This window comes from Pelophylax lessonae, assembly GCF_965119305.1.
Source record: "Pelophylax lessonae genome assembly, chromosome: 6".
NCBI classification, from domain to species: domain Eukaryota; kingdom Metazoa; phylum Chordata; class Amphibia; order Anura; family Ranidae; genus Pelophylax; species Pelophylax lessonae.
The window spans coordinates 328,072,688-328,099,260 of record NC_138773.1 but is presented as its reverse complement, the minus strand read 5'-3'; the positions used below and the strand labels follow the sequence as shown (position 1 = coordinate 328,099,260).

The window sequence follows — 26,573 nt, the reverse complement described above, 5'->3', positions numbered from 1 at the left end:
CCATTGCAGTACACAAGGGGGAGCACATATAGGCAGCCTTGCTATTAATCTTTCATGGTGCTAAATCAGTGTTTTCTAACCTTTCCAATCACTTTGTCCCCCAAAAACTGTCATTCAGGCCTGCCAGGAGCTGACCTACAGACATTAAATTGTAGCCCAAGCCAGGTGTGTATTGGGAGACTGGCATGTAATGCCTATGGCATAAGAGTGCACACAGGGTGTGCCAGATGTGCCTAGGCACACCCAATTTACCCCATGTGGTGCCAATTCCCTCTGCTTCCCAGGCACCCCCCCCCCTCCACCCCACAGCATTGCCAACTTCCCACTTCTCCTGCCAGCTGCTGCAGAGGTTTGAATCATGATGTAGAGCAGGGGAGGTGCGGTTAATGTGTCATTTACCAACCCCCTTCTTTTTCTGAATAAACACAATGAGTGATCAGTATCGATCGCTCCTTTGTCCATTCATAACTGAAGCATAGGAAGTTGTGTTTACTATGATTCTGCTTGTTATTGAACAGGAAGCCACTCAGCACAGTACTCAGAATGAGTACTTCCCATTCACTCACTGTCCAGTGCTGTTAGCCGGAGCGGACCAATAATATTTAACAAGATGACTCATAATGATATGAACAAGAAAGAAAGGAAATTACCATGTTTTGGATTCCGTTGAAGCCTAATTGCATTTCCTTTGCCATCGTTTGCTCTCTGTACCTCTGTAACTGCCTTGTACTTTACACCAGCGATATCAATATCTACAGAACCTTTCTCACTATAAGCCTTTTCCAGCTCCCAGTTTGTCATTTTGTCGAAGGGAATAAAGTTGGTGACTTGGTAATATCCCCACTCCACCACGTTACCGCACAGCTCCGCCTCTCGTTCTCGCGTCATCTTATCCCGCACACCTTTTATCATCTCTTGGATCTTATTACTGACCTCCAGAACGTCCTTGGTGCGGCCTGCCACCTTAATGGTAGACTGTGGCGAGTCAAATATAATATAAACTTCATGTTTCCTTTGAAGCTGAGCCAGAACGCCATGGTCCTTATCATCTAAGTCCTGTATCCAGGTATCTGTGATACTATTGTCATGCTGATCCTTTGTTATAAGGTCTTGGAGCCAGTCTGAGGCCGCGTTCACAGATTCAAGGCTTTCTGCACACAGGTGGATAATGGCTGGCTCAATATTTTCTTTCAGCTCAAAAACTTTGGCTTCTTCTTCCTCTTCTTCCTCTTCTTTACCATCGTTGTTTTTGTCAGACTGGCTTATGCCAAAAAAAGCTGTTATAAGGGAAGGTAAAGAATGTAGAGATAAGACACAAAGCACTTACAGAATTTGTATACAATGTAGGACAATGATACAGAAAGGAAGACTTCCTGTCTCATAAAACATTGTCAATAGTGATGAGCCAAAAACCCCCTGGTTCGGTTCACATTAGAATACCGCAAACTGGGGAAAAGTTCATTAGAACATGTAAACTCCATTGAAGTCTATGGGACTCGAACATGAAAAATCAAAAGTCCTAATTTTAAAGGCTTAAATGCAAGTTATTGCCCAAAAAAAGTGTATGGGGGTCTGGGTACAGACCTGGGAGACATGTACCAATGCAAATTTTTTTTTTTTTTTAAATTATCGTTTTTTCAGGAGCAGTGATTTTAATAATGCTTAAAGTGAAACAATAAAAACAAAAAAATCCTTTAAATATCGTGCCTGGAGGGGTCCCCTTAATGTGCCTGTAAAGTGGCGCATCTGTATGATGTATGGAGCCTGCTGCAGCAATACTGACATTTCTAAAGGAAAAAATGTCATTTAAACTTGCTCGCAGCTGTAATGTATTGTCAGCTATGGCAATACAAATACAGATAAAAAAAACATGAAAAAAACGGCGTGGGGTCCCCCGCAGAATCCATATCAGACCTTTATCCGAGCAAGCAGCCTGGCTGGCCAGGATAAAGGGGGGGGACAAGCGCCCCCCGGAACCATACCAGGCCACTTGCCCTCAACATAGGGAGGGTGCTTTGGGGTGGGCTGTGGTTGTTGGGGTCTGTGGGTGGGGGGCTTATCGGAATCTGGAAGCCCCCTTTAACAATGGGGTTCCCAGATCCCGGGCCACACCGCTATGTGAATGGATATCTGGTACATCATACCCCTTGCCATTCACAAAAAAAGTGTACAAAAAAAAAAAATAAAGACAAAATCCAGTCCTTTATTAAAAGAAAAAAATTTAAAAAATTGTGTCCTCCGATGTAAATCCATTGGCAATCACGACGCCAGCTGGACCCGAAAAATTAAAAAAAAATTAATAAAAGATGCTCCTGCCTCTTTACATGCCTCCTGCGTACTGAGCTGTTTGAGATGTGACAGCTCTTTTATAGGAATCTGACGTCACAAGCGCCCCGTAATGCACTGCTCAGGTGCAGTGAATAAATTACTGAAGTCACGTCAAAAGGGGCGGTGCCACTAGGTGGTGTCCCCGCCCATTTCCTATAAAAGAGCTGTCATAGCCCCAGCAGCTCATTACGTGGAAGGTGTGTGAAGAGGCCAATCGGTAATTTATTCACTGCACTAGTAGTGCGCTCATCGGTGGACGAACTTCCTGCCGGGCGCCCCATTTGTTCGTGTGTTCAGCGAACTTACGTTTGACTTACGTTCAATTTACGTTCGACTTCAACTCGAAGCTCATCCTTAATTGTCAATGGTAAAAGGTGAGTGAAACTTTCTCTCTCTTATTTGGAGGTCTGATCACATCAGTTAAAGTGCTCATTCCAGAACTTGTGTCCTACCAGGAGATTTTTATTTACAGAGGTGACATGAGCAGCTCACACCGGGGCACAACCTGCAGCCTTATCCAAAGAACATCCCTGAATGATTGGCACAGTAATTCAGAATGTGAGATTATCCTAAAAACTACAACATTTACCTGTGAACCTAGAAAACCAAGACTGTTGTTTGGCTGCAGGTGGTGGCTCTTTCTTCTTCATGCTGTTATGGAAATCTTTTAACATTTGTTGCTGGAATATTACCATCGTCACATGTTGGACGGTCACGGCTGATTTAGATTTGACAAAATCCACCACAGCATCTAGAATTGCATCAGCCACTGCCGAAGAGGACACAGCACCGGCACCTGGACAAAGAGAGGACAAGAGAAGAGCAGAGAGTGATCAAGAGGGCACAATATGGAGGACTTCCCTGTCCTCATCTCTGTTCCACAAACAGTTCAATGTGGTTTATCCAATCAGCTTTTACATTAATAACCTTTGGCAAGTAGTTTCTGAAATTTTCATTGTTCTAGTTTTGAGGTCAAGTTCTTGATTTCAGCTTTAGGCTCGGTGAACACTGGCCTTTAAAAAAAAACGCCTGCAGAAAATGTTTACACAGTTTAGGCGAGTTTAGCGTTTTTTCTTTTTTTTTTTTAAAGAAAGTTTCAATCAAAAATGCACACCAGAAGGTTTTCTTTTTCCGAGCCTAAAATATGCCTCTGATAGTCCTAATGTTCATAGACACATAGGATAACATTGAGCTGCTTCTACAGGCAAAACTCCCATAGAAGGAGCGGTTTTTAAAGCGGAGTTCTGGCCAAAAAATGTTTTTTTCAATAAAAATCCCCCCGGGACAGTCAGGGTTAGTACATTCCACAATGGATAGCCTCTGATCTGTCCCGGGTCGCACTTACCTTTTAGAAGAAATACTTACCTTGAAAATTTCTTCTCCAGCGCTGCCATCTCGGATGTGGGCAGCTGAAGCCAGCGCGTCCTCTTCTGCGTCCTCTTCCGTGTCCTCTTCTTCCCAGAATGCGCCTGCACCGGCCCCCGCTCATTACTTCCGGTGCAGGCGCGTCATCCCTCCACAGCTTCTGGGCATGCCCAGAAGCTGTTTAGCGGGGAATGAGGCGCCGCACCGGAAGTGACGAGCGGGGCCGGTGCACGCGCATTGATTCCTGGGAGCGATGACGTTCAGCTCCCAGGAATCAATGCAAAGGGGAAGTGACGGCGCGGGCCGCAGAGGGAGGAAGTGGTAGAAAGGTGAGTATATTTTTCTTCAATAACAAGGTAAGTAAACAAAAACAAAAAAATCGTAACTATCCATTTCTTTTTCAGGTGACCAATAGCAAGCGGATGGCCCAAAATCGATTATGTCGATTTTGTGTCCGGAACTCCGCTTTAAGCCACTGTGTATGGACCCTTATATTGAAAATTTTGTCCTAAACTTTCATGTATTTACAGATTTCAGTTGTGTCTTTTTACACCTGAGGTTGCCAGAAATAGACACGGTATTCTAAATGAGTTCTAACCTAAAGATCTATATAGACAGGGGCTGACTGGCAAATTTCAACCCAGGGGGCAAGTACAAACCCGAGGCCATGGTGCAACAACCCGGCCCCCCTCCCACTCTCCTTCCTCCCGGCCTCCTCCTGACCCCCATTTCAGACTGAAGCTCTGCTCCAGCTACTCTCTACTCACCAGTCCAATCCGGGTTCCCGACCTGGCCAGCAGGGGGCAGTTGGTGGGAGTTGAGACAGCTCAGTCGGGGGTCCCTGGGGGAGGAGAGTCTGAAGTGGGGCATGGGACCGGGCTCTGCTAAGACACGTTTACACCATCCATGCTGGGAGGGGGGGGGGAGGCCTGCGCATTGTCCTTGTCTTCATCCTGCAGTCAGTAGGTCAGCAGTGGGGACTTTTTACTTCTCTTCGCCAGGAATCCTTAGGCAAGTCTGTAGCAGAAGTGGTTCAGCCTTTTTATGGGGCATTAGGACGGCCCAGGGGGGCAATTATATATAGAGGAATCAGAATGTCCTTCCTTTTGCTGGCAATCCATCTAGTCATATAAAGATCTATATAGAGGCTTCAGGACCACCCTCCTCCTGGTGGTGATCCCTCTAGTGATATAGAGATCTAAAAAGAAGAATCGGGACCTCCTTACTCTTGCTGATGTTCCCTCAAGTGATAAAAAGATCTATATATAGGAATCAAGACCTCCTTCCCCCTGGAGTGGATCCCTCTAGTGATATAAAGATCTATAAAGAGGAATCAGAACCTCCTTCCTCCTGCTGGTGACCCCTTTATTGATATAAAAATCTATCTAGAACACTCAGGACCTCCTTCCTCCTGCTCATGACCCCTCTAGTGATATAAAGATCTTAATAGAGGAATCAGGACCTCCTTCCTCCTGCCAGTGATTCCTCTAGTGATATAAAGATCTATATAGAGGAATTTAGACCTCCTTCCTCCTGCTGGTGACCCCTCTAGTGATATAAAGATCTATATAGAGGAATTGGGACCTCCTTCCTCCTGCCTGTGATCCCTCTAGTGATATGAAGCTCTATATAGAGGAATCGGGAACTCCTTCCTCCTACCGGTAATCCTGCTAGTAATATAAATATCTATATAAAAGAACCAGGACCTCCTTCCTCCTGCTGGTGATCCCTCTAGTGATATAAAGATCTATATAGTGGTATTGGGACTTCCATCCTCCTGCCGGTGATCCCTCTAGTGATATAAAGATCTATATAGAGGAATTTAGACCCCCTTCCTCCTACTGGTGATCTCTCTAGTGATATAAAGATCTATATAGAGGAATCGAGACTTCCTTCCTCCTGCTGGTGATCAGTGGCGGAGCTAGACTTTTAAAACAGGGGTGGCAAAGGGGTGGCAAGGTATTATTTTGGGGGGGTCAATACACAAAGTGACAGGATAAAGATAGATGGTCAGCCTGAAGGTGTGTGGGCAGTCTATATAAAGGAGATGAGAATGGTGAAGATGGATGGTCAGGTTATGTAGAGGCAGGATGGAGGTGGTTAGGCACACTACAGTATATAGGGGAAGGAAGGCAAGATGAAGTCAGAAAGACAGGTTTTGTAGGGGCAGGATGGAGGTGGATGGATATTCTATAAATGGGAGGTGGGCAGAAATGGAAAGGGTATGCGGAGGCAGAATATAGTTGGGTGGGCAGACTTTATAAGGGAAGTGGGCAGGGTGAAAATAGGTGGCAATGTTGCGCAGAGACAGAAAGAAGATCAGTGAACAGGGTATGTGGGTGGAAAGTCTATATAGCATTCGGTTTGCAGGCAGAATGAGGTGGAGGTGGAGGCAGGATGGACGTAGGTAGGCGGTCTATATAGGGCAGGTGGTTAGGCAGCAGTACAGGGTGGGGGCGAGATGGATTTAGGGTTCTAGTATAGAGCTGGGTAGGTAGGCAGTACAGGACCAGGTTAGGATGGACTTGCGTAAGGAGGCAGTCATTCTGGGTGGATGAAGTATGGGGTGGGGGCAGGATAGAGTTGAGTAGGCAGGCAGTATAGAGTGGGGGCACTATGGAGATGGGTGAGAAGTCTACATAGGGCAGTTGGATAGGCAGGCAGTACAGGTTTGGCACAGGATGGATTTAGGCTGGCAGTAGAGAGCGTGGTAGGCAGGCAGTAGGTAGGGTCAGGGTAAGCTGGAGTTTGGTTGGAGGCAGTATGAAGTGGGGGCAGGTTGGAGTTTAGTAAGCAGGCATTCCCATTGAATGCAGTCGAGTAGGCAGGCAATAAGGATGGAGTTGGGTAGGCAGGAATTATGGGGTTTTGGCAGGATGGAGCTAGATGAGCAGTATATATAGGGCAGCTGGAGTTGAGTGACAGTGACAATCAGACTTACAACTCTTCACCGCCGCCGCTAAGGTCACGTGTCAGGTCACTCCCAGTCCCGCTTCCTCTCCAGGGCACGCTGCAGCTCCGCCCCTCCTGACTGACATCAGCAGCAGGGAATCCCCGGCCCGCCCCCTACAGCTGTCGGCAGGGCAGCAGAAGACAGAGAGAGGAGGGAGCCAGAGACGGCGGGCGGACCAAGTTTGTGATTTGGCGGCGATCAGCGCTGCACGAAAGCAAACAGAATTATGTGTGGAATTTGGAATTGTGGACGTCCATGAGCGGGGTGGCAACAGGGGTGGCAAGGACTTCATCTGGGGTGGCAATTGCCACCCCAGCTAGCCCTCTGGCTCCGCCACTGTCGGTGATTCCTCTAGTGATATAAAGGTCTACATAGAGGAATCTGGACTTCCTTCCTCCTGCTTGTGATCCCCCTACTGTTGTATAGATCGATATAGATGAATCAGGACCTCCTTCCTCCTGCCCAGTGATACCTTTAGTAATATAAAGATCTATATAGAGGAATGAGGACCTACTTTCTCTTGCCAGTGACCACTCTAGTGATGTGAAGATCTTTATAGAGGAAACAGGGCCTCCTTCCTCCTGCCCGTGATCCCTCTGGTGATATAAAGATCTATATAGAGGAATCTGGACCTCCTTCCTCCTGCCAGTGATCCCTCTAGTGATATGAAGCTCTATAAAGAGGAATCGGGACCTCCTTCCTCCTACCAGTGATCCCGCTAGTAATATAAATATCTATATAAAAGAACCAGGACCTCCTTCCTCCTGCGGGGATCCCTCTAGTGATATAAAGATCTATATAGATGAATCAGGATCTCCTTCCTCCCGCTGGTGATCCCTCTAGTGATGTAAAGATCTATATAGAGGAATCAGGACCTCCTTCCTCCCGCTGGTGATCCCTCTAGTGATATAAAGATCTATATAGATGAATCAGGATCTCCTTCCTCCCGCTGGTGATCCCTCTAGTGATATAAAGATCTATATGGAGGAATCAGGACCTCCTTCCTCCTGCTGGTGATCCATCTAGTGATATAAAGATCTATATAGATGAATCAGGATCTCCTTCCTCCCGCTGGTGATCCCTCTAGTGATATAAAGATCTATATAGAGGAATCATGACCTCCTTCCACCTGCCGGTGATTCCTGTAGTGATATTAAGTTCTATTTAGAGGAATCTGGACCTCCTTCCTCCTGCTGGTGATCCCTCTAGTGATAGAAGGTCTTTATAGACGAATCAGGACCTCCTTCCTCCTGCTGGTGACCCCTCTAGTGATATAAAGATCTACTTAGTTTAATTAGGACCTCCACCCTCCTGCCAGTGATCCCTCTAGTGATATAAAGATCTATATAGAGGAATCAGGACCTCCTTCCTCCTGTCGGTGATCCACCTAGTGATATAAAGATCTATATAGAGGAATTTAGGACCTTTTTCCTCCTGCCGATGACCCCTCTAGTGATCTAAAGATCTATATAGAGGAATCAGGACCTCCTTCCTCCTGCCAGTGACCCCTCTAGTGATATAAAGAGCTAAATAGTGGAATTGGGACCTTCTCCCTCCCGCCGGTGATCCCTCTAGTAATATAAAGATCTATATAGAGGAATATAATCGGTAAGAAAGAAGGGTGCGCTGATATGTAATAGGCTGCTCCCAGAATGTGAAAAATAATGTGTAAAATATAAATGGTGCGCTTTTCAATTCCTTTGTGAATTCACTTAATAAAAAATGAATATTAATGTGAGTTAACCAATCAAAGGGTTAAAAAAAAAAATAAACCACAAATTAGTGCTGGTACTTGAGGTTCAAAAAAACAATTAACAAAAGCAACAATGTGTGTGGGATAAATAAATAAAATACAACATGTGAAATAAGATGAAATAAAGATCCAACAGTCCAAAATGTGGAGAGGATGAATCCTCTTCAATAGTGTTCAAATAGATATTGAAAACAGGTGATGTGAAGAGTCCAGTAAAACAATAGACAATTAAGTGAATATGACTGGAATATCCCTCCACCTGGTGAAATTCCTCCTTACCCGGTGGAAAAAAGGTAAGTGCAATAAGTATATTCTTGTTGTTACAGCATAAACGTATCCATGTATTAATCACCTCCAAACGTGCACAGACCCCCAGTGCAAAAGCAATATTGGCCTCTTACCCAATATAGAAGAAAAAACGGCTTGACAATCACTGGTGTGAAATGTTGGCGCTGATCCCTTCTCCTCCAGTGGGGATGGATGACTTTCAACTCACACAGTGGATCCGCAATATCAACAAAGGGCTCATTGGCTCCTGTTTGTCCACAGCGGGGCTACAAAATGCCTTTTTTGTAGGAATCGAGAGGAATCGAGACCTCTTTACAACTGCTGGTGATCCCTCTAGTGATAGAAAGATCTATATAGAGAAATCAGGGACTCCTTTCTCCTGCTGGTGACCCCTCTAGTGATATAAAGATCTATATAGAGAAATCAGGGACTCCTTTCTCCCACTGCTGATCTCTCCAGTGATATAAAGATCTCTATAGAGAAATCAGGACCTCCTTCCTCCTGTTTCTATACCTTACATTGATGCACCCCATTGATTTGCTTACCCTACTGCTAGCCCACACTGTTCATTTTGCAATCATTTCAACTGAGCACCCCCCCCCCCCCCCCCAATCTTTAGTTCTGACCAACACCATAACCCTAATGGGTGAATTCTTAATTTCTCATTGTGTTATTTTATTTGTGATATTCTCCACCTAAACTGGTTTACAATAATGAAGAAAATTATTTCAGTGTATCATATTAACCAACCCTGCCCTGTAAAATTCCAGTTGGAGATCAAATGTTTGCATACAATTGGATGGCTATGGGAGGTGACAGACATTTTGCATTTCATATACAATTAACAGAGTCTCTCACCTGTCCCCATTGCTGGGAAGGCCACTGAGGTTGCTTGTTGTCTCTCACATATGTGCAGGGCATCCGTTATGCACTGCCCTATTAAAAGCGGTTTATTTTGCCCGGCAACATGTATTATATTCCTACAATGGAGATTTCCTCCTTTTGTGATCACGCACCCGTTGTTGGGTCGGCTTCCTGGAAAAAATAGAAATTAATATGTGAACAATGATGCAGGAGCTCATCTTTGGACATGGAGGTCAACTGGAGAAAATCATATAAAGAATGGAACCCGACAATTCACATTAAAAAACGATTGTAAGAAGCAAAATTGTAAACTGATATCAGTTTTGACATGAACGGGACCAAAAAGTAGAAAGGCTTTGTTTCACAAACAATGATTCTTCATTATTTGTGGCCACGATCAATGAAAGTCACAAAGACATAAAATACAGTGCCCTGCGAAAGTATTCAACCCCCTTGAACTTTGCGACCTTTTGCCACATTTCAGGCTTCAAACATAAAGATATAAAACTGTAATTTTTTGTGAAGAATCAACAAGTGGGACACACATGAAGTGGAACGAAATTTATTGGATATTTCAAACTTTGTTAACAAATAAAAAACTGAAAAATTGGGCGTGAAAAATTATTCAGCCCCCTTAAGTTAATACTTTGTAGCGCCACCTTTTGCTGCGATTACAGCTGTAAGTCGCTTGGGGTATGTCTCTATCAGTTTTGCACATCGAGAGACTGAAATTTTTGCCCATTCCTCCTTGCAAAACAGCTCAAGCTCAGTGTTGGATGGAGAGCGTTTGTGAACAGCAGTTTTCAGTTCTTTCCACAGATTCTCAATTTAATTCAGGTCTGGACTTTGACTTGGCCATTCTAACACCTGGATATGTTTATTTGTGAACCATTCCATTGTAGATTTTGCTTTATGTTTTGGATCATTGTCCTGTTGGAAGACAAATCTCCGTCCCAGTCTCAGGTCTTTTGCAGACTCCATCAGGTTTTCTTCCAGAATGGTCCTGTATTTGGCTCCATCCATCTTCCCATCAATTTTAACCATCTTCCCTTTCCCTGCTGAAGAAAAGCAGGCCCAAACCATGATGCTGCCACCACCATGTGTGACAGTGGGGATGGTGTGTTCAGGGTGATGAGCTGTGTTGCTTTTACGCCAAACGTAACATTTTACATTGGTGCCAAAAAGTTTGATTTTGGATTCATCTGACCAGAGCACCTTCTTCCACATGTTTCGTGTCTCCCAGGTGGTTTGTGGCAAACTTTAAAGGACACTTTTTATGGATATCTTTAAGAAATGTCTTTCTTCATGCCACTCTTCCATAAAGGGCAGATTTGTGCAGTATACGACTGATTGTTGTCCTATGGACAGAGTCTCCCACCTCAGCTGTAGATCTCTGCAGTGCATCCAGAGTGATCATGGGCTTCTTGGCTGCATCTCTGATCAGTCTTCTCCTTGTATGAGATGAAAGTTTAGAGGGACGGCCAGGTCTTCGTAGATTTGCAGTGGTCTGATACTCCTTCCATTTCAATATTATCGCTTGCACAGAGCTCCTTGGGATGTTTAAAGCTTGGGAAATCTTTTTGTATCCAAATCCAGCTTTAAACTTCTCCACAACAGTATCTCGGACCTGTATAAAATTAAATAAGTGCGCAGGATCAGTAATGTGAATAGCTGCAACCTGCGAACCAAATGGTGATAAAATTGTGTAGAAAAGAAATCAGGTCCGCTAAAATTCACTGGCGTCACAAATCAGGAAAAGGTGTGACACTATAATGAGTGTCCCCCATATACCTGTGATGTGTTTCCAAAATTGATGTGCACTTGAACGGGTGTACAGTAAATACTATGCACCCTGGTGCATATACTTGGGTGTGTTATGGTGAATAGGTGATGATAAATGGATAATGTGATACCAACATAAACCAACAAAGTGCACAAGTAATTCAAAGAAAAAGTGTCCAATATTTCAATGATTGCCACCTCAGTGTATAGTCCATATATATATAAAAGTGCATAAAGTCCCAATCGTCCCCCCACAGGCTAAAGTAAAATCCACTCTGTGGGTTCCTCTAGATCCGTGGGGTGCAGATGGGTTCCACCACCTTTGTAGGGATTAGCCCCTTACCATAGAGAAAAGAGGTTAAGGACGGATAATCAGCCCAGTAGTGTCTTGGGAATTCAGGGAGGTCACCGTGAAATAATCAGATAGTAAGTGTGGCCTCTTACCGGATCGCTCAAACCAAAAGGCGACTGTCTCACTGATCTTTCGGTGTCTCAACCCAATCCCGGTCCACTCTTGTTCTGGGTGTTACTCTCCGCACAGGTGAGGGCTTCCACGTGTATCTCACAGAAACAGAATCAGACCATAGCGCAGTACCTTTGACAATTTATTAAAACAAAAGTATCCAGTGCACTTACAGTTAGATGTTAACTAATGGACACAGGAAACCGATACCGATATTGGAGAGGCCGTGGCCGCCTGCAGTGCGTCACTCCTATTTCCGTAGACGACTGTTTAGTGGAAACGCGTCACAGAGGAGCGCCGCATCGTCATTGCAAGTTGCCGAGGACCGCACTGCAGGCGGCCACGGCCTCTCCAATATCGGTATCGGTTTCCTGTGTCCATTAGTTAACATCTAACTGTAAGTGCACTGGATACTTTTGTTTTAATAAATTGTCAAAGGTACTGCGCTATGGTCTGATTCTGTTTCTGTGAGATACACGTGGAAGCCCTCACCTGTGCGGAGAGTAACACAGAGAACAAGAGTGGACCGGGATTGGGTTGAGACACCGAAAGATCAGTGAGACAGTCGCCTTTTGGTTTGAGCGATCCGGTAAGAGGCCACACTTACTATCTGATTATTCCACGGTGACCTCCATGAATTCCCAAGACACTACTGGGCTGATTATCCGTCCTTAACCTCTTCTCTCTATGGTAAGGGGCTAATCCCTACAAAGGTGGTGGAACCCATCTGCACCCCACGGATCTAGAGGAACCCACAGAGTGGATTTTACTTTAGCCTGTGGGGGGACGATTGGGACTTTATGCACTTTTATATGTATATGGACTATACACTGAGGTGGCAACCATTGAAATATTGGACACTTTTTCTTTGAATTACATGTGCACTTTGTTGGTTTATGTTGGTATCACATTATCCATTTATCATCACCTATTCACCATAACACACCCAAGTATATGCACCAGGGTGCATAGTATTTACTGTACACCCGTTCAAGTGCACATCAATTTTGGAAACACATCACAGGTATATGGGGGACACTCATTATAGTGTCACATCTTTTCCTGATTTGTGACACCAGTGAATTTTAGCGCACCTGATTTCTTTTCTACACAGTATCTCGGACCTGCCTGGTGTGTTCCTTGTTCTTCATGATGCTCTCTGCACTTTAAACGGACCTCTGAGACTATCACAGTGCAGGTGCATTTATACGGAGACTTGATTACACACAGGTGGATTCTATTTATCATCATTAGTCATTTTGGTTAACATTGGATCATTCAGAGATCCTCACTGAACTTCTGGAGAGAGTTTGCTGCACTGAAAGTAAAGGGGCTGAATAATTTTGCACACCCAATTTTTCAGTTTTTTATTTGTAACAAAGTTTGAAATATCCTATAAATTTTGTTCCACTTCATGATTGTGTCCCACTTGTTGTTGATTCTTCAAAAAAAATTACAGTTTTATATCTTTGTTTGAAGCCTGAAATGTGGCAAAAGGTTGCAAAGTTCAAGGGGGCCGAATACTTTCGCAAGGCACTGTATATCAATCTTATTATAATGTAGCGCTTACCCCCTGAGGAGCTGCTTGGTATGACGGGTTCTCTGTTCTGCTACAACTCTATGAACTGCTCCATCCTCTCTGACACACTTGGCTAGATAGTGGGATGCTGCAGACACCTGTATGAGCTTACGTGTTAGTATACTACCGCCACTATATAAGTATATGGCAATAGACACCAGGCTATTTGATTGTAAATAGAGTAAGTATATTATCCACTTGCCAACCCAGCCTTTTCTGCCACTTTTTTCTACAAGTATTTTTTGCTAGAAAATTACTTAGAACCCTCAAACATTATATATATATATATTTTTTAGAAGACACTCTAGAGCAGGGGTGTCCAAAATATGGCCCTCCAGCTGTTCAGGAACTACAATTCCCATCATGCCTAGTTAGGTCTGTGAATTTCAAAGCCTTACAATGCCTCATGGGACGTGTAGCTCCGCAACAGTTGGAGGGCCGTGGTTTGGACACCCCTGCTCTAGAGAATAAAATGCATTGCAATATTTTATGTCTAGCATCAATAGTTTGCAAGCTATTGAAGGGGATGATAAGGGACTATATACAAGATTTTAGTAATAAAAACGGTATCATTAGTAGTAATCTGCATGGATTCATGAAGAATCGTTCTTGCCAGAGCAATCTATTAACCTTCTATGAAGAAGTGAGCTGCCATCTGGATAAAGGAAGGCCTGTGGATGTGGTGTATCTGACATTTGATACAGTTCCCCACAAACGAATACTGTACAAACCGAGGTATGTAGGTATGGACCATAGGGTGAGCAACTGGACTGAAAACTGGCTTCAGGGGCGAGTCCAAAGGTGTAGAAAGTGGGGTCCCCCAAGGATCTGTCCTGGGACCAATCCTGTTTAATTTATTCATAAATGATCTAGAGCAGTGGGGGGGGGGGGGGGGGGCGTGGCCAGGATATGAAGCTGAGCGGACGTGCGGCGCCTGAGCTCTGATCCTGTTCTCATCCTTTTACTTATCTGGGCTACCTCTTCATACTCAGCACCCCCTTTCATCACCCTGGGTCCCCCAAAGAAGTTGAGCGGCACGCAGCGGGCCCCTCTGCTGTCTCCTGGGAAGCTCCGATCCTCGGGGGCATCCGCTCCTTCTCCCTATCTTCCAGGAAGGCAGGCAGCCATCTTGGACACAAGGCCCTCTATTCTCATCATGTCTGTCAGCACGCAGACGGATGCAGGCCCGAGCATGCAGCAGGATCCCTCTCTATCCGACATCCTGGATGCGATAAAAGCCTGCAAAGACACCCTGACAGTCAAAATCGATTACCTGGCCATGGATATCAGCCTAATCCGGCATGATCTGGACAGGTTCCGGTCGCAGGTGTCCAAGGCGGAGGATAGCATTTCCCACTAGAAGGCTCTACCAGGGTGGACTCTAGAGATCTCCATGCCCTACAGCTGCAGGTTAAGGCACTCCAGGACAAGGCGATCAACACAGAAAATCGGTTGAGGCGCAATAATATCCATATACTGGGGCTGCCGGAACGCGCAGAGGGTCCCAGACCTGCTGAGTTTGCGGAATCCTTCCTGCCTACGCTATTGGACCTTCCTGCCATGCCACCTACCTTCATTGTGGAGAGGGCCCACAGGGTTCCCCTGGCTCCTCCGATCCCTGGGGCACCCCAGACCCTTCCTGCTGCGACTCCTTAACTACCGGGACCGTCTCCTGGCGGCAGCTCGCTCCAAGAAGGAACTCCGCTACAAGGACGCCCGGATTATGCTTTTTCCAGATTATTCGCCGGAGGTGCAACAGAAGCGCCGCCAATTCACAGAGATCCGCAAGAGACTCCACGATCAAGGCATCAAATACAGCCTCCTCTACCCTTGCATACTCCGGGTAATCGACGGAGACCGCACCAGATTCTTTGACACACCTGAAGTGGCGGCCTCCTGGCTGGATGTTCGCTGAACCTGGGTTCCTCCTGCAGACTGGCCTAGCACGTATACCCCCTCTTCCTGATGTCCCCCTCTGTGGCCTCTCTGCCACTTGATCCCCCTTCTGTTCTCCCCTGACCATCATCTATGCCATTCTTCAGTTAACCCCCCCTCCCCTTCACCTCTTTTACTACCACATGCCATCTCTGACTGCCTCCATGGTAGCCCACCACTATAGAGCTGGATCAGACGCCTGGCTGAACTGTTGCACGTGCAGTTGTTGGTTCTCCTTGTTTCTCAGAACCCTAATTTGTGCTGACGCATCAGCCTCCCTCACCAGTTTTATTTATTTACACCCCATCCCCCCCCCCGCTGTTCTCACAGCTCTCCAGTGGAGCCGGAGCCAGCCCTTCATCGCTGAGGTCTATGTTGCAGACCTAACGGGCGATTTTGTTTTTGCTACTGTTTTGGGTATAAGCCGTCCCCTGCTCCCCCCGGGGGGCCCTCTGTTTTTTGAGGGGGTTGTCAGCGTCTGGCAGGATAGGCACACAGTGCCTGGGTAGTTTTGTTTTGGTAATATGTGTATATGTGTGGTCGTAGAAATTAATAGGGCTTGGAGCATAGAAACCCACTCAGTGCGCTCAAGATTAATACGCACCAAGCTCCATTAAACCCTTGTACTGAAAAGTACAAATGTACCGCTCTTTTGTATAAGGTTATCCAAGCGCTCGGCAGCAAAGAAATGGACAGACATGCTTGCTGTAGTCAATTCAATGCCATCTGGAGGGTTCCTGTGTGTGCCTGAGCCCTCCAAGACACAGCAGGTTTATTTAACAAAAGGGGGTTAAAGGGAGTGGCTCCAAAACCACCAATCACAGAACATGTATACATTCAAAAAGTACAATAGGAACTGTAGAGTTGATGCCCATGAATGGACACGGCTGAACAAAGGGAATCCCAACTGTAGCACATGGCTTTCATACCTGTTAGTGGGTCTAATCAAACATGATTCATATATAAACCAAATTTAATAGTGACCATTCTAACTGTTCCAGTTGATGAGGCTTTATCTGCATAAGACAATAGCAGCAGTTTCAGTCACACAGATCGAATGGCACTAAAAGATGCCATCTATTAATCTTGGTAAAATGATAAGAATTCCATATCACAAACATAACTCAGCAGTACGGGGCCCCAAATTGCGGATATAGATCTGTGCGATGGACTCTCTTTGCTACTAGTATTGTGCCATCTCATCCAATGGAAGGTGTTCACTAACAAGTCTTTCCTGCAATGACAGCTAAACCGACACTGGGAGACATTATGACTATTTAACTAAAGAAATGTCCACAATTCAATTTCCACAACAGTGTTTAATGCTATGTGGTTGTCTAAGTGGTGCTTGAGTTCTAATGGTTCTGCTGCTCCCCAGATGCTGTTGATAATCTCTGCGGGTTCCTCTCCCACTTTCTGCTCCTATCGTCACCATGGCATCACGTGACCAGCAGTCCTTCTCCATCATCTCCTGGAATGTTTGTGGCCTCAACTCTAAATTCAAACGGGCGCTCATGTTCCAATATCTGCAATCCCACAAACCTTCCATCTTGATATTGCAGGAAACGCATCTGGTGGGCAGCAAACTGTTATCCCTCAAAAAACTATGGGTATGCAAGTCATTCCATGCTTCCTACTCCAGCTATGCTAGGGGGGTTTCAGTCTTAATCCGCAAGTCCCTGCCTTGTGAGGTGAATGCAGTCCACACGGATCCCATGGGCCACTAGGTCATCTTAGTCCTCACGTTGTGGCAACATAGATATGTGATAGTGGGCTTGTTTGTACCCCCTCCCATCCGCCCCCCCCCCCCCCCCGTTTATGTCTGAAGTGCTATACTCTGTATTAGATAAAGTGTCTCCATACTGCCCTGCCAAGCTACTTCTGATGGGGGACTTCAACGCCATTATCTAGATCTGGACAGGCTGTCCCCCCCCAAATCATTTAAAGGGGATCTCCTACATTGGTCTGATGCTGCCCCCCTAGATGGCGGAGGCTCATGTCATCCTCATTTACAAGCCCCCGAAGGACCCCAAGCTATGCGCCTCCTATAGACCCATTGCACTATTTAATAATGACCTTAAAATCCTGACCAAACTACTAGCAACCCGACTTCAACCATTGCTCCCCTCGGTAGTGGACCAGGACCAAACTGGATTCATGGCCTATGGATTCACAGACGTTAATCTCCGCAGACTGTATACCAACTTACAGACACAACACCTTAATGTGGGCACTAGAGTAGTTGCCTCTCTTGATATCGAGAAGGCATTTGACTCGGTGGAATGACCCTTTCTGTTGGAGACTCTCCAGAGAATTGGGTTTCCCTTACTCTTCATCAGGTAGCTGCAAATCATATATCAATCGCCAGTGGCTGCTATTCGTCTGGGAGGTAGACTGTCGTCCTGGTTTACCTGGACTAGGGGCACGTGCCAGGGTTGCCCTCTCTCCCCAGCCTTGTTTGTCATCGCCATGGAGGCGGTGGCTGAGGCCCTCCGCGTTTCTCCGCTTATTCGGGGCCTGTGGATTGCCGGGCTGGAGGAGAGGGTGGCCCTGTATGCTGATGACCTCCTGCTTTTTTTGAATGACGCAGACTCCTCGCTTAGGGGTGCATTGCAAATCCTGGAAGCATTCTTGCAGGTGACTGGTCTGAGGGTCAACTGGTCCAAGTCGCAACTGTTAGCGATTGATCAGGAGGCCAGACGCTCAGCACCGCCGGATGTTCTGCTACAATGGGTGGATGATATGGTTTATCTGGGGGTACGTGTCTCCAGAGTGGCCTCCGACTTTATATTGCTTAATTTGGATCCGGTGGTCTCGGCAGTCAGGGCCCGATTGAAGGCATGGGAGAACCTTCCCCCTTTCCCTCTTGGGCCACATCAACCTTGTTAAAATGAAGGTGTTGCCTAAATTGATGTATCTCTTTCGGCATTCCCTCCAATGGATACCGAAATCATTTTTCAGAAGCCTCAACAAACTGTTTTCCTCCTTTTTGTGGGGGCCGCGCCCCCCCCCCCCGGTATAAATTCCCCCCCCCTAATGCATCCCCTCTCCCAGGGGGGACTGGCCTTCCCCGATTGTCATAAATACTTCATTGCATCCCAATTAGTTTCTGCTGTTTGGTGGCTAAATCCTGATCTATTTAACTCAGCGGTTGTGGTGGAGGCAGCGGTGCTCGGCTCCATAGAAGCTCTCTCTCATTTGCTCTTTAGGAGCCCCAGGACCCCCCATGGGCTCACTACCTCCATGACCATGGTACTTAGTGCCTGGAAAATTGGCTTGCAGCTCAAGGGGTACCCGGACACCGCTGTCTCCCCCAACGCGCCGTTGTGGCACAACCCCACCCTACCACACCTTACTCTCTATAGCATTAAGAAGGTTTCGGACGTGTCCTCTGATCTCTCTTTTCCCCTCTTTACACACTTCACTGACACCTTCAATGTCCCTTCTTCCCAGGTATTTCGGTATCTCCAGTTCTCTCATGCCTTCAAATCCCAGTTCCCACCCGGGGGGCTCGCAGATGATGCAGCCGGATCAGGAGCGGGTTCTGCGACACGACTGCTCGGAGCGGGCGGTGTCGGTCCTTTATGCGCACCTCCTCCGGGTCTACTCTCCGGAGCTCTCTGGCCTCCGTGCTCGCTGGGCTCGGGATGTTCCGAACTTGGACCCGGAGGATTGGATCAATATGTGGGAGCTCCCCTTTAAAATGCTGGTCTCCCTCAGGGATAGACTCATCCAATTCAAAATAGCCCACAGAGCTTACCTCACCCCTTACCGTTTACACAAAATGCATGCCTCCCAATGCCCGGAAGTGCTGGCGTTGCGGCCAGGAACTGGGTGACTTTCTTCACATTTTTTGGTCTTGCCCTCAACTCTCTGCATTCTGGTCTTCGGTGCTCCAGTTGATAGAAAAGGTTTCATTGATCAAACTCGACCCCTCTCTGAGGATATGTATACTGGGACTGCTGGACGATTTAGTGCCTCGGGTGGCAGACCGGACGCTGCTGGGTCTCTTGCTCTTTTATGCCAGGAAAACCATAGTGCTCCATTGGCGGCGGCGCCCCCCACCCACGGTACTACAGTGGAAGAAACTGGCGAATTTAGTTCTTCCTCTATATAAAGATACGTATGCACATAGAGGATGTCCAAAAAAATACGATAGAGTTTGGGCCAAATGGCTCTGATTCCTCTACAGCCGTGAGTGACTGATGCAGGTTGCCTGACATACTAGAGGACTGCTGATGCCCTTTCTGTTGTTTATCTTTTCATATGTTTTTCAATTGGACCCCTGCCTGCTGATGAGCCTTATTCTCTGAGAATCTGGGAAGTTAAGTTGTGAACCAATGCACCCTCGTTTGTTGTTGTTGTTGTTCTTGTTTAAAATTTAATAAAAAGATTTAAAAAAAAATAAAAAATGACCTAGTTCAGTGATGGCGAACCTTGGCACCCCAGATGTTTTGGAACTACATTTCCCATGATGCTCACCTACACTCCAGAGTGCATGAGCATCATGGAGAATGTAGTTACAAAACATCTGGGGTGCCAAGGTTTCGCCATCACTGATTCTAGAGGATGCGATCAACAGCTCAATCTCAATATTTGCGGACGATACAAAGCTAAGCAGGGCTAAGCAGGGCGATAACTTCTACGCAGGATGGGGAGACCTTACAAGAAGACCAAAATAAAATATTGGGGTGGGCAACTACATGGCAAATGAGGTTTAATGCTGGAAAATGTAAGGTAAAGCATTTGGTAGCCAAAAATACGAACACAAATTACTTACTAGGGGGAGAATCTCTGGGGTAATCTAGGATGGAAAAGGACTTAGGGGGCCTAGTAGATGACAGGCTCAGCAATGGCATGCGATGCCAAGCTGCTGCAAGAAAACCCGACACAATACTAGCATGTATTAAAAAGGTGATTCACTTCAAAGATAAAACGATAATTTTCCCACACTACAAGACTCTGGTCCCGCCCCATCTGGAGTATGCTGTCCAGTTCTGGGCACCGGTCCTCAGGAAAGATGTGCTGGAACTGGAGAGAGTCCAGAGAAGGGCAACAAAGCTAATAAAGGGGCTGGAGGACTTCAGCTATGTGGAAAGACTACAAGCATTAAACTTATTCTCTCTAGAGAGGAGATGCTTGAGAGGGGATATAATAGCGGTGTACAAATACCGTACTGGTGACCCTAGCATAGAGAACAAATGTTTCAGCGAAGGGAAATTTTAAAAGACACGCGACCATTCACTAAAATTAGAAGAGAAGCTGTTTAACCTTAAACTGCATAGGGGGTTCTTTACTGTCAGAGTGGTAAGGATGGTAAGGATGTGGAATTTTCTTCCACAAGCAGTGGTATCAGCAGGGAACATTGATTGTTTCCAAAAACGATTAGATGGGCACCTTAACAATCACAACAGGGATATACAATGTACTATTGCCATAAACACTTATCAAACACACACACACACTCATCGTGGGTTGAACCGGATGGACTAGTGTCTTTTTTCAACCTCACTATGTAACTTTGTAACTATATACACTGAACGAAATTATAAACGCAACACTTTTGTTTTTGCCCCCATTTTTCATGAGCTGAACTCGAAGGTTTCTCAGACTTTTTCTATGCACACAAAAGGCCGATTTCTCTCAAATATTGTTCCCAAATCTGTGTAAATCTGTGTTAGTGATCACTTCTCCTTTGCCGAGATAATCCATCCACCTCACAGGTGTGGCATATCAAGATGCTGATTGGACAGCATGATTATTGCACAGGTGTGCCTTAGGCTGGCCACAATAAAAGGCCACTCTAAAATGTGCAGTTTTACTGTATTGGGGGGTTCCAGGGGGGGTCCGAAAACCAGTAGGTATCTGGTGTGACCACCATTTGCCTCACGCAGTGCAACCCATCTCCTTGGCATAGAGTTGATCAGGTTGGTGATTGGTTCCTGTGGAATGTTGGTCCACTCCTCTTCAATGGCTGTGCGAAGTTGCTGGATATTGGCAGGACCTGGAACACACTGTTGTATACGCCGATCCAGAGCATCCCAAACATGCTCAATGGGTGACATGTCCGGTGAGTATGCTGGCCATGCAAGAACTGGGATTTTTTTAGCTTCCAGGAATTGTGTACAGATCCTTGCAACATGGTGCCGCACATTTCATGCTGCAACACGAGGTGATGGGTGTGGATGAATGGCACTACAATGGGCCTCAGGATCTCGTCACGGTATCTCTGTGCACTCAAAATGCCATCAATTAAATGCACCTGTGTTCATTGTCCATAACATACGCCTGCCCCTACCATAAACCCACAGCCACCATGGGCCACTCCATCCTTACATACACATAGGTAGGGGTTGCACAGGCGGGGATTGCATTGGCAACTATCATCTTGAATAAAGTATTAATATTGGATTAAGTATTACACTTTGGCTCAGCACTATCTAAAAAGCTCTTCTCTATCCCTCCACAGGTAATCTATGCTGCTTTCAAAATCCACCTTTAACTGAAATAGAATCCTTGTTTCTAACTTGCTCAATGGTAATCTATGCTGCTTTCAAAATCTTTACCTCTGTCCATAGAACACTGATGTTTTTTTGCTTTCTCTTGTCCATACCTAAATTATCAGCTGTCCTAATCTTTATTACTCTGCCATTCTGCTCTCTTGCTATTTTTTGTAGTCTGTCTTTGGTGTGAGAAGTTTATTCTGTCAGCCATGTGTCCCTCCTATGCAATCCTAATTCATTAATTGGCAATACCTCCACCCAACTCAGTATAAATGTAAGCCCTTTCTAGGGGTTGCACAGGTGGGGATTGCATTGGCAACTATCATCTTGGATAAAGTTTTAATATTGGATTAAGTATTACACTTCGGCTCAGCACTTCAGCGAATGCACAAAGCATACAACTGCAAACCAACAGACAGACTACAGGTGAGCTGAGTCTCTATACAACTTTTCCATCTCACATTCAGTCTACTTCTCAATCTCCCCACCCTGTATTATGCAATCCCTAATTCTCCTTTATGTTTGCATCCTCTCTCCTAAAACTCTCTCTCCTTTACCCCTCTTCTCCGCCCCACAGCTTATATATATCACCCTCACTCCTATCCTCACCTTTATACTGCACTCATCAACTCCTGCTGATTCTGAACCCACACACCAATAAAACCTCCAGGACACTGAGATGTGTCCCCCCTCATAAATCTTACTCCCATATCACCTCCCTCACCCTTCTGCTTCTCCTAACCTCTGGAGATATTTCCCCAAATCCTGGACCCCCATCATTTACCTTTGGCAAACATACCCGTCACCCCCTATCCTCTGACACCAGACGAAATCCACACAATCTGGTTTCTATTCCTCTTCTGCCTAGAGCCAACCTCCCCTTCTCCTGCGCCCTCTGGAATGCCGACTCTGTTTGCAACAAACTCACCTCTGTCCATTACATATTTATCACAAACTCTTTCAACCTGCTTGCAATTACTGAGACCTGGCTTCAAGAATCTGACTCTCCTTCTCCTGCTGCCCTTTCTCATGGTGGCCTCCTGTGGACTCACTCTCCCAGGCCTAGTGGACGGAAAGGAGGTGGGGTTGGAATTCTGCTTTCCCCTCAAAGCACTTTTCAGGTTCTTCATCCACCCCCTTCTCTGTCTCTCTCCTCATTTGAAGCTCACTGTATTCGTCTATTTTCTCCAGTTTAGTTGAGAAATGCTGTGATCTATCGGCCTCCTGGACCGGTATCAGGCTTCCTTGATGACTTCTCTGCCTGGCTACCCTACTTTCTCTCTTCTGAAATTCCCACAATCATTCTTGGAGACTTCAACATCCCTGTTAATCTTAACATTCCTGCTACTTCTAAACTTTTGAGCTTAACCTCCTCTTTTGACCTAAAACAATGGACACATGCTTCTACACACTCTAATGGTAACAGCCTTGACCTCATGTTCTCCTACCTATGCACCCCTCGAAACCTCTCCAACATTCCATTCCCTCTCTCTGATCACCACCTCATTAGTTTCAGTCTCTCCTTGTCCTCCTCCTTACCTTCCAACTACCGAACAATTACCCCTAGAAACCTTCGCCATCTTAACCCTTCACTTCTTTTTTCTGCTACAGATTGTCTCTTCAACACAATCTCATCCCTTTCCTGCCCCAACATGGCCACTTCTGTCTACAGTTCACTGTCGTCATCTACCCTGGATGCTTTGGCCCCCTCACTACACACAGAATCAGACCCCGACCGCTACAACCCTGGCAGACAGACAATACCAAAAGCCTCAAAAAACGTAGTCTCGCTCTTGAGCGTCTGTGGCGTAAGACTAAGACACAGCAAGATTTCAGCCAATATAAATCTGCCCTCCAAAAATACAGTTCCTGCCTCCACACTGGCAAACAGACCTACTTTATCACTCTCATTAACACCCTCTCACACAGTCCCCGTCAACTCTTTTCTACCTTCAACTCTCTACTTCGTCCTCCATTACTTCCACCCACTAACTTACTCACTGCCCAAGAGATTGCCAATCACTTTAAAAATAAGATTGATACAATTTGTGAAGAGATCTTTACACTACAGATATCTCCCTCACCTTACACACCTTGTCCTCCTGCACAATCAATACTTCCCTTGTTTAACCCAACTACTGTAGAGGAAGCCACTAAAATCTTTTCTAATGCCCACCTAACTTCCTGCCCCCTGGACCCTTTTCCTTCTCAAATACTACGGTCACCCTCTGACTCTATCCTACACTCTTTAACTCATATATTCAACCTCTCCCTCCCCACTGGCATCTTCCCCAACTCTCTAAAACTTGCGCTAGTAACTCCCATACCAAAGAAAGCCTCACTAGACCCCACCAATCTTAATAACTTAAGACCCATCTCCTTACTCCCTTTTGCTTCCAAACTCCTTGAATGTTTAGTTTACAACCGCCTGAGCAAGCACCTCATTGAGAATAACCTTCTTGATCCCCTTCAGTCTGGATTTCACCGGCAACACTCCACAGAAACTTCTCTCCTAAAACTTACAAATGACTTACTAACAGCTAAAACCAATGGTCACTACTCAATACTCTTACTCTTGGACCTCTCTGCTGCCTTTGATTCTGTTTACCACCCCCTCCTTCTCAAAAAACTCAGTTTGCTCGGTCTCCGTGGCTGTGCTGTCCATTGGTTCGAATCTTACCTATCTTCAGTGTCACTTACAATTCCACTTACTCCCCTGCAACTCCTCTTACTGTTGGAGTCCCCCAAGGTTCTGTCCTTGGACCGCTACTTGTCTCAATCTATACCTCCTCCCTGGGTCAGCTAATAGCCTCCCATGGCTTTCACTACCATTTCTATGCTGATGACACCCAAATATACCTCTCTACCCCTCAGCTCACCCCATCAGTCTCCTCCCGCATCACTGATCTACTAACAGACATATCAGCCTGGATGTCTCACCATTTCCTCAAACTGAATCTATCTAAAACCGAGCTCATAATATTTCCTCCTCCACGTGCCCCTTACTCGGAATTCTCTGTCAAGATCAATGGAACAACTATTAGTCCTTCCACACATGCCAGGGTGCTAGGGGTAACCCTGGACTCTGCACTGTCCTTTCAGGCTCACATCCCATCCCTGTCCAAATCATGCCGCCTTAACCTCCGCAACATCGCTAGAATACGCCCCTTTTTAACCAATGACACCACCAAACTTTTAATTCACGCCCTGGTTATCTCTCGCCTCGACTATTGCAACTCCCTCCTCATTGGATTACCCTTACATAGATTATCCCCCCTTCAATCCATAATGAATGCTGCTGCAAGACTTATCCACCTTACCAACCGTTCAGTGTCCTCCACCCATCTCTGCCAATCCCTTCACTGGCTTCCACTCACCCAACGAATAAAATTCAAAGTGCTAACAATAGTTTACAAAGCCATCCACAACTCTGCCCCAGCTAAATCCCTAACCTGATCTCAAAATATCAACCTAGCCGCTCTCTTCGGTCCTCCCAAGACCTCCTGCTCTCTAGCTCCCTTGTCACCTCTTCCCATGCTCGCCTCCATGATTTCTCCAGAGCTTCTTCCATTCTTTGGAACTCTCTACCCCAATCTGTCCGACTGTCCCCTAATCTATCCATCTTTAGACGATCCCTGAAAACCCTTCTCTTTAAAGAAGCCTACCCGGCTACTAACTAATAACACTGTTTCACTTGCTCCATCAGCCCATCCCCCACAGCTATTGCCTTTTGTATCAATTGACCCTCCCTTTTAGATTGTAAGCTCTAACGAGCAGGGCCCTGTGATTCCTTTTGTTCCAAATTGTATTGTAACTGTAATGTCTGCCCTCATTTTGTTAAGCGCTGCGCAAACTGTTGGCGCTATATAAATCCTGTATAATAATAATAATAATAATAAATGCCCATACCATAATCCCACCCCCACCATGGGCCACTCCATCCATAAAATACGCCTGCCCATACCATAACCCCACCCCCACCATGGGCCACTCAATCCACAACCTTGACATCAGCAAACTGCTCACCCACAGGACACCATTCATGCTGTCTGCCATCTGCCCTGTACAGTGAAAACCGGGATTCATCCGTGAAGAGAACATCTCTCCAAAGTGCCAGATGCAATCAAATGTGAGCATTTACCCACTCAAATCTGTTAGGATGACGAACTGCAGTCAGGTGGAGACCCTGATGAGGAAGACAAGCATGCAGATGAGCTTCCCTGAGATGGTTTCTGACAGTTTGTGCAGAAATTCTTTGGTTATGAAAACCGATTGTTGCAGCAGCTGTCCGGGTGGCTGGTCTCAGACCATCTTGGAAGTGAAGATGCTGGATGTGGAGGTCCTGGGCTGGTCTCAGACCATCTTGGAGGTGAAGATGCTGGATGTGGAGGTCCTGGGCTGGTCTCAGGCCATCTTGGAGGTGAAGATGCTGGATGTGGAGGTCCTGGGCTGGTCTCAGACCATCTTGGAGGTGAAGATGCTGGATGTGGAGGTCCTGGGCTGGTCTCAGACCATCTTGGAGGTGAAGATGCTGGATGTGGAGATCCCGGGCTGGTCTCAGACCATCTTGGAGGTGAAGATGCTGGATGTGGAGGTCCTGGGCTGGTCTCAGACCATCTTAGAGGTGAAGATGCTGGATGTGGAGGTCCTGGGCTGGTGTGGTTACACGTGGTCTGCGGTTGTGAGGCCGGTTGGATGTACTGCCAAATTCTCTGAAACGCCTTTGGAGACGGCTTATGGTAGAGAAATAACCATTCGAT

At 46.1% G+C, this 26,573-nt stretch overlaps 1 protein-coding gene across 3 annotated transcripts in view; it reads right to left on the bottom strand.

Annotated features, from left to right (window-relative positions):
• The window catches only part of LOC309557592 (protein mono-ADP-ribosyltransferase PARP14-like), a 247,325-nt gene that overhangs the window by 165,078 nt on the left and 55,674 nt on the right, over positions 1–26,573 (bottom strand). For 2 of the 3 annotated variants that reach the window (XM_082260386.1, XM_082260387.1), the window contains exons 13-15: positions 9,546–9,722; positions 2,918–3,124; positions 651–1,277 (exon numbers count right to left, since the gene is read on the bottom strand). In XM_082260386.1, the coding sequence (XP_082116512.1) occupies positions 651–1,277; positions 2,918–3,124; positions 9,546–9,722 (1,011 nt within the window). Of the gene's footprint in view, positions 1–650; positions 1,278–2,911; positions 3,125–9,545; positions 9,723–26,573 lie in introns of all 3 variants that reach the window. The other variant, XM_082260385.1, reaches the window with a different exon arrangement.